The sequence below is a fragment of the Rhyacophila brunnea genome, unplaced genomic scaffold, assembly GCF_057557595.1.
Source record: "Rhyacophila brunnea isolate RB1 unplaced genomic scaffold, BYU_Rbru_1.0 scaffold_24, whole genome shotgun sequence".
NCBI classification, from domain to species: domain Eukaryota; kingdom Metazoa; phylum Arthropoda; class Insecta; order Trichoptera; family Rhyacophilidae; genus Rhyacophila; species Rhyacophila brunnea.
Window position 1 is genome coordinate 11,824,270 of NW_028232904.1, and position 16,484 is coordinate 11,840,753.

Sequence of the window (16,484 nt, forward strand, 5' to 3'; positions counted from 1 at the left end):
TGGCGAAATCTCAAAAAAATGTATGGACTAGCGCTGAGGATACGGTCCTTGTCGAATTAATACACGCCAGTTGAAGTATAGCCATACTCGCTCTAATTAGTCTTAATCGATTGTCTTGGAGATTCAAGCTCGCCCAGACCATTCAACAGATGAAATTTCAACAGATGCTCGCTAGGTTTGACAGCTTGACGTAAAATTGCGCGGGAATACGTTCAGTGTAGCCACCAATCTAAGAAATATCTTGTTTTCGATCAACCTATATTTTTAATAATAGCAACACTATGTTTATTTTAAACTAATCAAAAGCAAAGACCAACGCGATTGAATTGTTGCGTGTAATTGCGAATAGTGTTGAAACGTTGGCCACGACGGTTGTTGGATCGGGTTGGGTCTGCGCGTCTGCCAATGTAATTAAGCCTTTTTAGCACTGGTAGCACAGTTTGTTTGAACACCTTACGCTTAATAATGCCAGCGCTCCATTGGCGAGCCAAAAGTCCGAGGACAATAAATCGTCCGATTTGTCTATGCTCTGCTACTGATCAACGAAAGAATAAAAAAGTCGAGCTGTTAAAAGTGAAAAGTTACGATTCTCGTAATGTCTTCCGATAATCCTATAATTTTGTGTTATTTATATGTAGACTTGCATAGAATAATACAGCAGTGAAAACAACACAAGTTATACGATTTCTTTTATGAATTTCATAAATACAAATAAAAAAATAATTGGTAAATCTCTCATTTTCTAATGTGTAAATTAACAAATTAATCATTGAAAATGTTTAAAACAATTACAGATTGTTTTTCGGTCCGAATGATTGCGTATTAATGTCAAATCGATTTTGCATAGTGATCGACTGACGAAGTCTGGCAGAAATATCAAACATGTTTGAAATCCAACGAGCCTGGTCTGCGGATTAAAAAGTCCGCAGGTCTGGGGTGCTCCACGCGAAAAATAGTCCGAAGACTGTAAATCGTCTGACTTGCATGCCAATGGAGCGCCGGCTTTCGATACAACGGAATGTCATTTTTGAAGGTACTATTCAGGTACCCAAATGTTCTACATGCTAATCATGCATACCACCATAATCAATTGGCATTTATTTTTTTGACTGAGATCGACTCTCAATTAGGATCAGCAAAACAGTTTTACATTAGGTATACATAATTTGAAAACATCTCATGTATATACACACTAGAAAAAATCGTGTTGTAGAAAAAAATACGACACCCGACGGGACTTGAACCTGTATCTACGCAAATCCGGCAGATACAGGTTCAAGTCGCGTCGGGTGTCGTATTTTTTCTACAAAACAATTTTTCTGGTCTGTATATGCATGAAATGTTTTCAAATTATGTATATTCAGTATGTATATAGAATGTTACATTCTGAAATCTTGTGTCTTATTCGTTGAATAAAAGAAATAGTTTATTAAAATTATTAGCAAGTCTAAGTACGTTATAAAAATTAATTAACGGAGTAATACGCGACGTCGATTAGTAATTAAGGAATTAATTGATACCTACCTTAATTAATTATACTAAAACCGATAGTCAACCTTATAACGCAATTCGATAACCATTTCATGTAACAACTACTAGTTAAAAAATCATCGCAATTATCCAAGGCGCCCGTAGTTTAATTGGTAAAACATACTGGCGCGAATCCAGCAGATACAGGTTCAAGTCCCGTCAGGTGTCGTATTTATTTTCTACAAAGCGATTTTTTTTTGCTGTGTATATGCAAGAGATGTTTTAAAATTATGTATATTCAGTACGTTTTTAAATCTTGCGTCTTAAATGAAAGAAATTGTTTATTAGTTTTACATTACTTTTGTCTTTGAGACATTTATCTGGTTTGTGGCTTTCATTTGCAAGAATCTGCACCATGTTCTGAAGGTCTTTTGGGTCGATAACAAAGACAACAATGTCATCCGTAAACCTCAGTTGACTATCCGCCGTTACTGGCGATTCCACTATTTTCCCAGTAAAGTCGCCTGCATAGATCTTCCAGAGTAGCTGTGAATAATTTAGGTGACATGGTATCGCCTTGTAGAGATATATGTTAAGATACAATCCGTTGTAGGTAAAATTAATGTCGCCACAGTTTTGTGTTCGGTTTTGTTTATATTTTTAGACTGGGTTATATTTAGATTCTCTTGGAGAAAGCATGGACGCTTAAGTAGAATGTTTACATCAATAATTGATTTAAATAACACTACATACTCGTAGATTCGAGTCAGATTTAGAGGCTGTAAATGGCGCATAAAAAAAGCAATATTATAATGAGTACTTCCACCAACAAGAGCCTAGAAATGCGCGGCAAAACAATTTTGATAAAATAATAATACAGTAATTTGTTTACGTAAATATACACATAATATAATTTATTAAAATAGTCATTTGAAAAGAAACACGTCAAATAATGTAATTTTATATAAGAAATGTTAATGCGTGTATTATATTCATTAGATCCTTTTGATCATACAAGTCCTCTATTTTGAGACTATACATCGTACACTATCGAAATTCATTTCTAGTGATAAATGTGGTTTCTAGTTCAAATCAAATCAAATTTATTTATTTTACATATAATGAACATAACAAATTATAAATTCAAAGCGTTCACGACATGACATTAAATAAGTGTTAATAATTTAAAAAAATTAAAATACCGAGAAGTGTGAGTTAATAATACAATAGGTAATAAAATAAGAAATAAAATAAGAAAAAAAAATAATAAAAATATCAAAGTAAAAGTAGATGGAAGCACACAGAGTGAACTTTGATAGACCCTATCTTAAAAACTTATTAAACAATGTCCACCTAAATTCACCCTCACGTAAGTGGAATATATCCATATCCGAAGCGATTTTATTAAACATGGTTATTGCCCTCCCAATTGGCATTGATGTAAAACAACGGATGCCCTCGATTCCTAAGGTAATTATCAGAGAAACATAAGCCAACACCACCAAGAATGGCAGAATTCACATTTACGCCGCGTATAAGTCTGAAAAAATATGAAGCTAAATAAAGATCCCTCCTAAATTTTAAGCTACAGTATGTAAGCATCCCTAAGAGAAAATTAGTCGGATAGAGCCACGGATAATATCCATACAGCCGAAAATAAAGGAGTCTCAAAAATTTCTTTTGGACTCTCTCCACCATAAGGCCGTACTTCAACTGATGCGGGGCCCAAGCGATAGACCCACTCTCAAGTCTGCTTCTAACTAATGAGTTATAGAGAATTTTTAGTACCGTAACATCCGAAAAGACCCGGGAAGTACGCAAGACAAAGCCCAACATCTTTAGCGCCTTTTTACAAATGGTATCTATATGACCACTAAGCGTCAGTTTACTGTCAAACGTAATTCCAAGATCTCTTACAAATGATATTCGCGAGAGAACTCTGCCATGCATCGAGGAGTACTGAAAAAACAATACTCGTGAGGCTTTAGTAAACGATAAAATATTGCATTTATCAATATTGCAACATTTATCACATGTGATACCTTTCGGATCTGAACTAATCCTTCGGCAAGTTCATCTGGTTATTTGGTCGAGCGAGTCATCTTGTCTTGTTAATCTGTTTCCGCGTACCGTTTGAAGTATTCTCTGTTATTATTGATTAAATCTCTGTGAACTACGAAGACCTTCTCAAGTCGGTCCGACCCTCAGTTGGACCGATCGGCCATTGCGACTTGTTATCTAAGAGGGAAAATTTCTCAGCTTTTAAAAAGTTTGTGGCATTTTACGGCGAGCGAGTAGGTCTATTCTCATCGAGAATTGACCGTAGTACATTATATCGAAGTAGGGATCACGCACACTCTAGAGCACGCCAAACAAGGTCTTGGGCAGTTGCTCCTGGGATACATTCGGCACAAATTTAAAAAGCGCTTAACGTTCGTTACGCTACGGTATACACCTGCATAATGGGTATGGAGACGTCGCGGGTGATAGAGGGGAAAGCATGTGATCTACGAATAAATACTAAACCGGAAAGTGTTTCTATTTTATAACTAAAACATACTATAACTGGAGACTCGTGGGCCCAAAGTGTTTCTAAGTTATAAATAAATAAAACCATCCTAAAACTTTCTGAATGGGTATTTCTCAGAAAGGACTACCTACAAGAATGTGACGGAGTATGAACTCTGTTTATTTAATAATCATCATTTGATCTCGTTTTGGGTTTGTTATTATAATGTGAAATTTCTGTTTTTTGTAGACGTGTACACGGAAGGGATGGGAGGTCAAGACAAGCCCTCAGTACTAGTGACGTCACCCGGCTCACCTGACGTCCACTCGGGCCACAGAGGGTCCAGACATCCAAGACTGTCAAACTCGAATCCAAACGTAGGAGGTCGATTACAGGTATACCTCTATTACTGAAGTCTTTCTGTTAGATACTAGATTTGGTATTATAATAATACAGGGTAATAATAATATATAACTATCATAGATTTATGGCTGATAAAACAATTAATAGTGACTAATACTTAACAATCATTGTTTATCAATAGCGCAGGGTGGAGGTAGACTGTTAAGATCCGCCATAAAAAGTGCACATTAAACTTTGTTAGTCATATGTATTGTTTTTTATTGAACTAAGATTACAATTTACAGATGGTATTGGTTAGTTTTTGAAAATCAATTAAACCCTGCCTAAACGAAACCGTAATAATTTTGGTATATTTTGAGTGATACGATAAAATTGTGCACACTTTTTCATTTATACTTATTTGTTTTCATTGGATTAAGAATGCATATTACGCATATTATTGGTTAATTCTTTTAAATTCATTAAGCTCTGCCTAAACTAAACTATAATAGATAAAAAATATTATTCTATCTATAAAATATTCAAAGTTATGTTTGATTTAATTGCATTATTTTAGATATTTTATAGATAGACGAGTATTTTTGACTATTATCTGTTATGGCTTGGTTTTTGCAGGGTTTAATTCAATTTTAAAAACTAACTAACACCATCTGTAAATTGTAGTATATTTCAATAAAAACAAATACGTATGACTGACAAAGTTGAATGTGCACTACTTATTACCTTCACCCTTCGCCACTGTTGTTTATACATACAAGCTTTGACTGTTAAAATTAACCATTTGTTTTTTTATTAAATCTACTGCAGTCTGCCATTGCATTGTATTTAATTAGTGTCCAAAATTTTCTGCGATTAGTTCCTAGTTTCTTAACGACATGGAAGTAGTAATTGTAATTAGATATAAATTAACGTGTAGGTATTTGAATTCATGAAATTGGTTTTCTTAACTAAATTTGTAAGGCAATGAGTAACCCTACAATACTATCATACAACGTATAATGTTATTACACATGATTGAGTACTTGGGGAATGGGACAACTGGACGCCAGGACAATTGGGCATCGCACTGACGAATGAAATAAATATACGTTTGTTACGATTTGATACAGCAATTAGACGAGGAATTTTAATCAGTTTATATCTACTACTTCTTCTCTTCTTATTGTGCCATCCCCTAGCGGAGGTCGGCCACCATCAAGGCGATCTTATTTTTGTCGTCTGCTACCCGGAGCAGTTCGGTGGAGCTGCACTCGTACCAATCACGGAGGTTCTTAAGCCACGAAATGCGGCGCCGTCCTCTGCTACGCTTCCCATTAATCTTTCCATGAATGACAAGTTGGGGAATGCTGTATTTTTGTCCTCTCATAATGTGGCCGAGGTACTGTAATTTCCTGGTTTTGATACTACGTAGAACTTCTCGGTCCTTCCCCATTCGATTGAAAACTTCAACATTTGTCACCCGGTCAGTCCAAGGAATTTTGAGGAGGCGTCTATACAGCCACATCTCGAAAGCTTCAAGTCTCCGTGACATCTCTTGGTTTAGCGTCCATACTTCCATACCATAGAAAAGAATTGAGAGCACATAACAATGTACCATACGCAGTCTCAGACCTACTACTTAGTAGTTTTAATTCATTTTTCTCTTAACATAATGTTTTTGTTATTGTGGATTTAGAATTATCATGCCTGAGGCTTTATATAAAAATAAAAATAAAACTCTTCTCATTGTAGCTTAAACATATGCACAATTAAATCAATATTTACGTATGCGTATTTAAATTCACATCAAGTATTAAATAATAATATTATATTTTAAAAGTAGGTACCTAAAAATATTCGCGAACGTCAATTTATTTTTGAATTTTCATTCGATTGCGTGGCGCCCAGTTTTCCCGGTGCCGAATCGTCCTAGACCCAGTACATGTGCATAGAAAAACTGGTCTATCGACTATCATGACCAAGTATACCGTCAGCAGTGTATTTGTCAAAATGAGCTGCCTTTTATAATTATTTAAGTGTAATTATTTTCATCCGCATATCTCAATGTGTAGTGTTATAGATGTAGACGATGGAGAAAAGCCTTTTTGCTTTTAATATTCTCATTTATTCTGCCCTTCCAAGGAAGAAGGTAGTAACTCGCAAAAATTGTGAAATTGAGTTATGAATGCCATCCGTTAGGTAATTTTGAAAGCTATATATTCTTTTCACTTTAAAATCAGTATTATCACCAAAATACCGTTAAAACCCTTAGTGAAAAAATAGACATCTTCTAAAATTAGCAAAAGGGCAGTAATTGCACCTATTCATTGCAGTTACTGCTTGTTTATTTGTATTTTAACATCCTACTAATTAAAATTATCACCGTTTTTCATTAATTCACAGTACTAACCTTTGAAAAAAAACACATTATGTCATTTATCTCGAAAGTTTGTGAGAGTTAGTTACTGCCTTCTTCCTTAGAAGGGCAGTATAAGGCATCAATTGCCTTCCGTTCCCTTGCTCTCAGATACCATGACTAGTCACTGTACAAAAATATGGAGAACACTAATTTTTACACGATGGCCGAGCGGCTTACGCATCGGCTTATAACATCTTGGGTTCCAGGTTCGAATATTTGGTCTGGAAAATACGCATTGTTTTTCAATTCGTGCTTGGATTAATTTTGGATTTAAAGTCAAATTCTTTTTTTTTTTAAAACATAATCTTGTTTATGTGTGGATATCATTAATGGGTTTATGATTTAAGTTATGACTTAAGTTCACCGTGGCACAGTTCGCCGTGAGCTTTCTTATCGGAAAGAGATTACTGTATATCGTCGATGTTTTGTAAAAAGGGAGAATCAACCATTTTGGCGAAATCGAGATTTTAATGAAAATACAATATGTGCCCCACTAGCTTTGTTGTGTAAAAACGGCGAATTTTTATCTCCACAGGAAAGTACTTAAAAACGATAATCGACTAAAATTAAATTAATTAAAACTACGAATAAAAAGCGAATGTGACATAATATTAGGCCTTTTAAAATATTATATAATAATACCTATTATAATGACAGTATTCTTTCTAAGCTTTATTATAAACTTGTTAGATATTTATAATCATCCACAGGTAATAAACAAATAAATGTCAAAAGTTAAAAATCCTCCTCCTGTAAAATAGCATTTTGGTTAATTCGCCCTTTTTACAAAACACCGACGATATGTACTATAAGGTCTCCAATTTTATTAGATTCAAAAATATCATCATATTCATATTATGAACATTAATTCAATTTTCATTGCTGATTTTGGCAAAATTCATGAATTCAAAAATGAAAACCTAACCTAACAAATAATTCAGTATATCAGCTATTTACAAAATTTGTTTGCTGCTGACTTCCTGTAAAGCGTAAACCAACAAGAACCGTGTTTTATTTAGACATGAATTTTATATCAGTACTATAACGACCCAAAGAGGTTGGATGGTCTTTAATATACGGCCATATATTTTCGACACAACATTTCACGGTGATACGGCAAACTGCATATGTACAAGTTTCTTGACGCGATCATTAATATTCATCCATATTAACTAGAAAATTACTGAATCAGTTTAATATTAATAAGTTTCTTATTACATTTGTTTCAACAGGTAAAACTAGGCTTTGACTCATCGGCTCTGCAGCTGGTCATCACGATGGTCTGCGGAGCGGGTCTCATATCAAGAACCACCGGCCAGCCGAGGTGTCCTTACGCTAAGATTTTCCTTCTGCCTGATCGGAGTGAGAAATCTAAAAGAAGGACGAAGACTTTGGCTAATACTAACGACCCAAGATGGAACCAGACCTTTGTTTATTCTGGCATAAGGAGGTCGGACCTTAAACAAAGATTGTTGGAGGTTATTATAATTATGTATTACTCTTGTACTATAGCATTTGAAATCAATTCTAATGCATTTTTATATTGCGTTGCTATGTAGTATCAATTGTATTCATTACATACAACACCACCTGTTGCCATGTAATATATTAATAATTACAAGATTAAAAAAAAAATTTTATATACCACTTTTTTAAATTTTCTGTTGAATCATATAAACTTGACAAATAATTTAGGACAAATAAGGCAATTGTCAACAAAACATTTTTTGCTGTTTTGCCACAAACAAACAAACAAATAAAGAATACTGAAATGTCATTTTGATTTCCATAGTAACGCACGTATATATTAATAATTTAGTTGATAGAACCACCCTCTTAGCAACCAATCATAGTGGATTGGATTGCGGATTTCTTCTGAAATAACTTTTCATATAAAATAGAATTCGAGTCGGGAAGTTAGTTAAAAATCGATTGCAAAATTTGTACTGGACAAAAAAGAATACGAGCTAATAAAAACGTTGTAATGTAATAAAATGGAATTCGATCTCACATAATTTCTTCTCTAAATATACCGTTATAAACATGGTTGTAGACGTCTTCGATGATTTCCAATACAATTTCACTGCATTTTTACGTACATATATGTCACGGCGAGCGGTTAAACATATACATGTTAAAATGTTGAAAAAACCTTATTCTATAGAGATGGGGTATACATGTGTAAAATTGAAGAGAAGAAAGACCTCTGGTCTATTAATTAACTTAGCTACAAGGTGACTTTTCATTGGAGACTATTACTTTAAATTAAAAAAAAAATACCTAGTTGTGTGATGCAATTATTGATTATTATGTGTCGATATTTGACAACTCCATAATTCAAGTAGATTTATTCAACAAAACAAAAAAAGTCGCTGGATATATATGGAATACCCTTAATGTTACCTGAAACAACATTTGGAAAACAATTCTGTAGAGCATCTCACTGTCTTTGACCCTAGCGATGACTAGGGGGGGGGAGCGGCCAAAGATCCTGGCATGGGGGCCCGTTTCAAGATGTGGGGGCCATACACGGATTTATAATTCGGATTCGGATGCCGGATACAGAAGAAATCGTTTTCCGTATTTTTAGACCGCCGCCATATTGCATTTTTAATTAAAACGTGCCTACCGACACCTGTGCAAATTGTGTGAAACTTTTCACTAAAAAATATGACATTTTAAAAACATTTAATTAATGATTATTCAATTCATACACTTGATCGTTATTCTTTACCTTCCAGGTGACAGTGTGGGACCTAAACAGATATGGACCAAATGATTTTCTTGGAGAAGTAGTCTTAGAATTAAGCCTGATGCCATTAAATGACGAGCCCGAATGGTATTACCTGACAACTCACGAAGAAATTATTCCAACACACGGAGGGGTACGTACCCATTTATTTATTTTAGTGTGGTGGCGCTTTTAGCAGTCGACTGCATTTTGAAGGTTATGCCGGTGGTCGGTGGATTACGGATCAAGGAGGGGGGGGGGGTTACACAGGATGCCAGACACTGACCTTTATGGGACTGGTAAACGAACGGTACACTTTTGATGGATATATGACGCTGATGAATAATGATGATAAGTTCAGGATGGGTGATATAGACGCGACGTTCACTCAAACCGTAACAGATTTAGTACAATGAAGGTTGAACAGATACGTGTTGTATGAATCACTCTGTAGTGGACGCGTCCTCGTTCGTATCGTATCAGATAGAGCTCAATAGCTTTAGCAAGCATATGCGCTCGGCTGTCTTGGACTAACTGCATGTAAATTGCAATCACGGCCATCTTATGATCCGTAACTGCTAGTCGCCCTGGTCTTGCAACAATAATAAATAAGGATTCGAGGATAGGTGGGAAGAACGGATGAGGGCTAGCATTTGCACCAACCACAGTGTATTTTACTATAAAGCATTCTTCACGTCATGATTTAATCAAATCATTACGAATGCGATGTTTTACTCGGTTACATGTAAATTGTACGTATTACATTTCACCGTAGCACAGTTCGCCGTGAGCTTACTTATCGGAAAGAGGTGACCGTATACTATACTACTCGAAGCATAGAGAAAACACAAGCGCCACGTGTTACGCGTCATTCTAAGTAAGCTCCGAAACGCATAGATTAATCTTGAAGAATAATATTGCAACAGTGTGAAATGTAAATAATGTGTCAATATCTTTTCTAGCGCTACCGAATAGATGATACCACTGACGCAATGATGATCGAGAGCGCCTTGACTCCTACAGACCACCTTTCTCCACCGTCGACTTCCACGTCGCGCCTTTCTGACTCTGATACCACGTCGGAGTGCGAAGCCGAGTGGTGCGCTGCGGCAGGACTCATAGGAGGAGGGTCATTGTCTGGAGGACAAGGAATGGGAGGGTCAGGATCTAGCAGGGCTCCGAGAGACGCCAGAGTTGCTGATGGGGCCAGTGTTTCTAGCTTGGGATCAAGTTCTAGTCCGCCACCTGCCGAGGTGGTTATTTTTTTTCTTCATGCGTATTATAATTTATAAATATCTAGGTAATTCGTTTATTAAAGCTCTTTTTTCTTAAATGGTAACAAAATGTATTGATATTTTAGATTCATTTGTAGCAAACTTTCCGCTCATTGTTTGAGGTCTATTGACCAATTTGCCAAGGCCGTTATTAAGATATATACATGCCTCTCATCAGAGTTCAAGCATAAATAAGGGCTTAAAATGTACCGGAGCGCAAATCCGGTTCATAAAATCCCTGAGGTTATCGCTCCGTCTAGTGAAAAAATATTTTACCGTCTTAGCTACGTAGGCATATAACAACACAATACATTTTTATAAAATCTGGATCGGCCACGTGCATAGAATGCCAGAGGATATACCGGCGAGGCGGACTATGTACGCAACCCCCGATGACAAGAGAAGACCTGGACGGCTGAAATTGAGATGGCTGGACTATCCCACGGAAGATTCAATAATGCTCGATCAAAACAATTGGAGAGTGTCGGCGCTGGATTGTCCAGGATAGTTTTTGAAGGAGGCCAAGACCCACCAAGGGTTGTAGTGCCATAAATGATGATGATATTAAATAAATATGTTAATACTTTAGGAAAATTATCAAGCGCTCCGGTTCATAAAATTTTCCATTCCTGCGTAAACCAACTTTTCATATTATAATGTATCATAATCTAAATAATTACCGTTAGATCTTAACTGGTTACCATTTAGTGATTCTGAATGATTTCTGTACTAATATTTGAATATGATTGAATATATTAAAAGTCGTGCAAACACTTGTCCCGGAAAAATATGGTGAGGAATCCTGGGAGAGAAAGGTTGGGATGTTTTTAGTAAAGAGGGGGTATGCGTCAGGATGTAGATTGATTTTGCAAAATATATATTATGATGACATAGTATACAGTTGTGTATAATATTTTGTTTACACAACGCGTGTGCGCGGAAAAAGTTTAGGAATATTTAAAACGCGTCAAAATTATTTGGCAAGCAGTAAGATAATTAATCATCTGAAAACATTTTGTTTCTATGGGATGAATGCACTTCAATGATTCAACTTAAAATGCGTTTATATATTAAAAGGGGGTGTCAGTAGACACTAGATACATCTAAATATTATATATTATTTGATTTAATCTCCAATTATTCTATACTATAATCTAAAGACGACATAATTTTGATACTGACGGTACGTATTATCAAGAAAATGGACGTGCAAATATGTATTATCTTGCAGTTGCAAGATTGCATGCATGAATAAAAAAAACAAAAATCGGAAACTTCTGCATTTTCATGCGACAGTTGGGATTTTTTCGATCTGCGCTGCGCAGTAGAACGATAGTGGTAAGCCTGCCGGCAAAAAAACGAACTACACCGCGGCCGATTTTAACGACCTGTCAAATTGTATCATAAAATGACAACGTCGCGTCTCACTTACTCTTGAAGAATGAGATTAGAGAGACAGTCAGCACTTTTACGTGTAAACAGTTATTGTCACGATAGTTTAAAAAATACACACTATTGCTGCCAGTACATCCAGGCACGTGTATAGGCGCTATTTACTCTTGAAAAATACAGTAGAACGATAGTGGCGAACCTGCCAAAAAACGAACTACACTACGGTCAGATAGCACTAAACAATGCCAACATCGCGTCTCGTCTACTCTTGAAGAATGAAATTGGTGAGACAGTCAGCACTTTTACGTGTAAACAGTTTTTGTCACGATAGTTTAAAATGCACACTATTGCTGCCAGTATGTCCATGCACGTGTACAGGCGCTATTAGTAAATTGTAAATGAATGCTACCTACTTGTTTATTTTAAATTCATTCATATTTTCTTATCGATAAAGAGTTGATTGATGTAAATTCCATTCAGTTTGAATGCTGTTTTATCTTTTGTGAATCGGTCTAATGATCAATTTACCTTTTCCGACCATGTCCAATCCTAATAAGATAGTATGGGCCTCCACAGACTGGAGGTTTGTATTAACAGATTTTATTTTTACGAGAAATGGATGTTAGCCACTTTCTCAACCTATTAGGTCCATACTCTGACTCGTACACAAATTGAAAAACAATATGTGTACTTGTCAGACTCAGGATTCGAACCTGGGACCCACAATACTATAGGCCGACGTTTAAGCCGCACGGCCATCGTGACTGTTAAATTACCTACCGGATAGTAATTCCTTTACCATCATGTTACGTGATAATAATGGAAATAAATAAATAGCACATCCAGGATTCAAATATTAATTTTAAATAAAAAGTCTAAAGTAAAATGTGGAGCGATCGATGAAACCTAATGACTTCTGTGATAGGTGGAGCAAGAGTTTGGAAGAAGAAGTAGAAGAGATATGTCACCTCAAGGAAGACAAAGATCAACAATCATGACCAGAGAAACAAAACCAAATTCTTACTCCAACAATAGTAGCTACAGAAAGGTTAGTATTAAACTGCAAAATTTTAAATTTTTAACATCACTCTTCATTTAAAATACATAATTTGGAATTCCCCAACAACATAATAATTAATAAAATATAGAAAACAATTCTTCTTCGTTTGAACCTTTTTTTTCGACGGTTGCCGCCCAACTTGCAGTACACCCCCCTCTCTTGAGTCATTCGTATAATATTCCCAGCGCCTTAGGCATGAAGCCCACTAAAAAAGCGCTCGGTGCGCTCACTACTGAGTAGGCCCCCTTCCACCCGCGCATTACCCTTCACCTATGTAATAAGGGGCCCAAGAAGCACAAAATAATTATTATTATCAGCGTCTCTCATAACAAAGCAATACGAATATTATATTATTTCTCGGGGCTTGTAATTAATATTCACGATGACATCATTCTACCAGCGAAATATTGGACACACAGCAAACTAAACAATGGGTTCACTGTTATTAAATAATGGCTTCTCGCCCGTCTATCGACAACGCTTCCAGGAGCGTGATTTTGCTTGCCGTGTTCAATGAATGGACTACGTTGTATTTTTGTTAATTCGTGCCGCTCAGAAGCCACACGACGGTGACTCATGGGGCAGGCGGGCACAATGCGTCATCAAATCCAGTGTGCGCTGGCGTATTTGATTACGTTGTATTTTCGATGATTTACGCGCCACTTGTGAAATTTTACGCGAGCGCCCCACTCGCTGCGTTAAGTGAGTTTTACGCCTTAGGCATTGAGCCCAGTGTTGCCAACTGTCGTTGACAAAAACATGCCAGTCGGGGAACGAAAACAAACTATTTGTCAGGAAAAAACGTTAGATTTTGTGATAATAAAATTGCAAGTAAATTTACTAATTCTACCAAGAACGAAATTAATACCTTTTCTTTCGCGTATCGAAAAAAGTGTGAAAATCGAAAAAAATAAAGGAAATTAAAAAACACACATTTTAACAGAAATATATTTCAAAATTGACAACAAATGCTTATACTGTGTCAACTGCGTTCAATTTTAGTTTCATGTCATTTCGATAATAATTAATTGTCAAACTGATGTAACATAACTTATCACACATTAAATTATATTAAATTATAACATTTCACTATAAGGCCATGAATGCTCCTATTGTTTCAAATGATTATGCTTCATTCCTCACGCTACTATAATAGGTACCGACCTATCAACTTGTTCGACGCGGAGCATTTAATTACAATTTAATTACCGCATTTAAATAACATGCTAATTATATAGAATGGCCAATTAATTAGTGTACAACTGGTGTACCGTCCGCGTGAAAAGGATTAAGTAGATATATCAAAGTCAGAAACTTGATTACCTACGCTTCTGCTGTCATCCACCTTCACCTACATTATGAATATTAATAAATCATAATCCTCATTGTGAAAAAGATGGCCGACGTATGCAACTTTTCTATTCTTTCTATTCTATTCTATTCTATTCTAACTAAAAGTTTTCGTTTTTTGGCTCTTGCGAAAACAATTGGCCGAATTGGACTTGAAATTACGTCCATCGCAATCCGGGTAACAGGTTTACCTATTAAGTTACCGGATCAAATACTATTCATCCAGAATTATCCAATAAACCAATAATTTTTAAGGTTTATTTTAAGTTCTGAAAGTTCATAATAATATGTCCTCTAATAATATTTTCAAGATTTACTGCCCAGGTTTCTATTAGCAGAGGTTTTATAATAAATGTTCAATATAAAGCAAAAATTGTATAGGTAAGTGTGCTTTTCTGTGAAAACTTTTGTAGACTTTAATGAATTTGATCCGATATATTATATGCAAATGGATAAATAATACAAATGTTTATAATTAATATAGAATGGAGCAATGCTGGGGCAGAGATCTCATTCGGCAGCCCCCGCTGAGCCTCATCAGCAGCACCAACCATATGGACGATCAAGATCGAAGAGTCCAAGACATTCTGACCACCGGAGTCTCTCGCCACCAGAAGGATGGACGAGATACACAGGTATAAAACGGACTATGGTCGTGTCTTCGAGATATCAAATAAATTACATTTATAAGACAATATATTTTATTATACAACGACAAACATAGTAGTTTTACTTAATAACTACATAATAATATGCCAATGTCAATTGTTGTTATTAAAAGAAAAGGGAAACAATAACCTTAATTATTTGTAGAAATACATTGTATTAATTAAAATACAACACAATATAATATTATGTACGTATTCCAATTTGTATGTAAATTATATTACTGATAATTATTTAAAGTTATAATATACCCATTTGTTTTAATTGATTGATTTTCTTATAATTCATTTAAATTTACTAATTGAGAATTATTTTATATATGACCAAATGCAGAGATGTCGATGCTAAGTTAGCCTTAACAAAGACGTTATAATAAGAATAATAATCAAAACTTCCACTAAGGCTAGTCGCACATTACGATGGTTAAACATTACCAAATATCTCACTTTAGGTGTACATTTCAAAGACGGTTTTGGCAAGGATATATTATGTGAGAGAATGAACTTCTATCAATCCGCAGTCACAGTCCTATTTATCGGGCCCCGATTTGATAAGAATACACATCTCCGTCTTCTCGTCCAATATCTCCGTATATGAAGCGTCCATGAAATTTACATCTAGATTTCAATTTGCGGTAATGTATAGTTGTAATGTGCGACGAGCCTAAGAACTTGTCATGTCAGATTCGGAGTGCATGTGGGCTACTTATGAATTTAATTACTATGCACTTGGCAATAAGTACCATTTGTATATTATATTATTAACGTTTTCTGTTGGACCATATAAATTGAATTGTTTTCTTAATAGAGATATTTCAAATTTATTGTATTGAATTATGTACATTTTCTGTTTTCAATAAATAATTGTTAGTATAAAATAATGAAGGTCAAATTGAATTTTTTGCTAAAAATTATGAATTGAGAATATTCTAAGTAAATTAATATTTTTTATTACATAATGTGGTATAAGTATTATAATATATACTGTGTTTTTTTATTAGTATAATATCTACTTCTCTCGCGACATAATATAGAGCCGTCATACACTATAAAAAAACATTGTGTCTTGGTGGTATGATGTAAGGTAATAAAGGGATGGTTTGGATTGGATAGGGTCCATCGGTCAGAAAAAGTATCGGTTAATGCCGCGCCTATGTCAAATCTGTCCTTGTATTCCCTTATTTCATGCCACAAGATGCATCGTCTAGTTATCGTAATGTGCGGAGAACCTTATAACATAAAGTATGATAATAATATTTTGTAATATTTAGG

At 35.3% G+C, this 16,484-nt stretch overlaps 1 protein-coding gene across 1 annotated transcript in view; it reads left to right on the forward strand.

Annotated features, from left to right (window-relative positions):
- Rim (Rab3 interacting molecule) overlaps positions 1–16,484 on the forward strand; it is a 205,762-nt gene that overhangs the window by 98,181 nt on the left and 91,097 nt on the right. The window contains exons 7-12 of the mRNA XM_085951592.1: positions 4,229–4,374; positions 7,973–8,218; positions 9,482–9,625; positions 10,434–10,724; positions 13,063–13,185; positions 15,032–15,182. Coding sequence (XP_085807718.1) covers positions 4,229–4,374; positions 7,973–8,218; positions 9,482–9,625; positions 10,434–10,724; positions 13,063–13,185; positions 15,032–15,182 — 1,101 coding nt within the window. The remainder of the gene's footprint in view (positions 1–4,228; positions 4,375–7,972; positions 8,219–9,481; positions 9,626–10,433; positions 10,725–13,062; positions 13,186–15,031; positions 15,183–16,484) is intronic.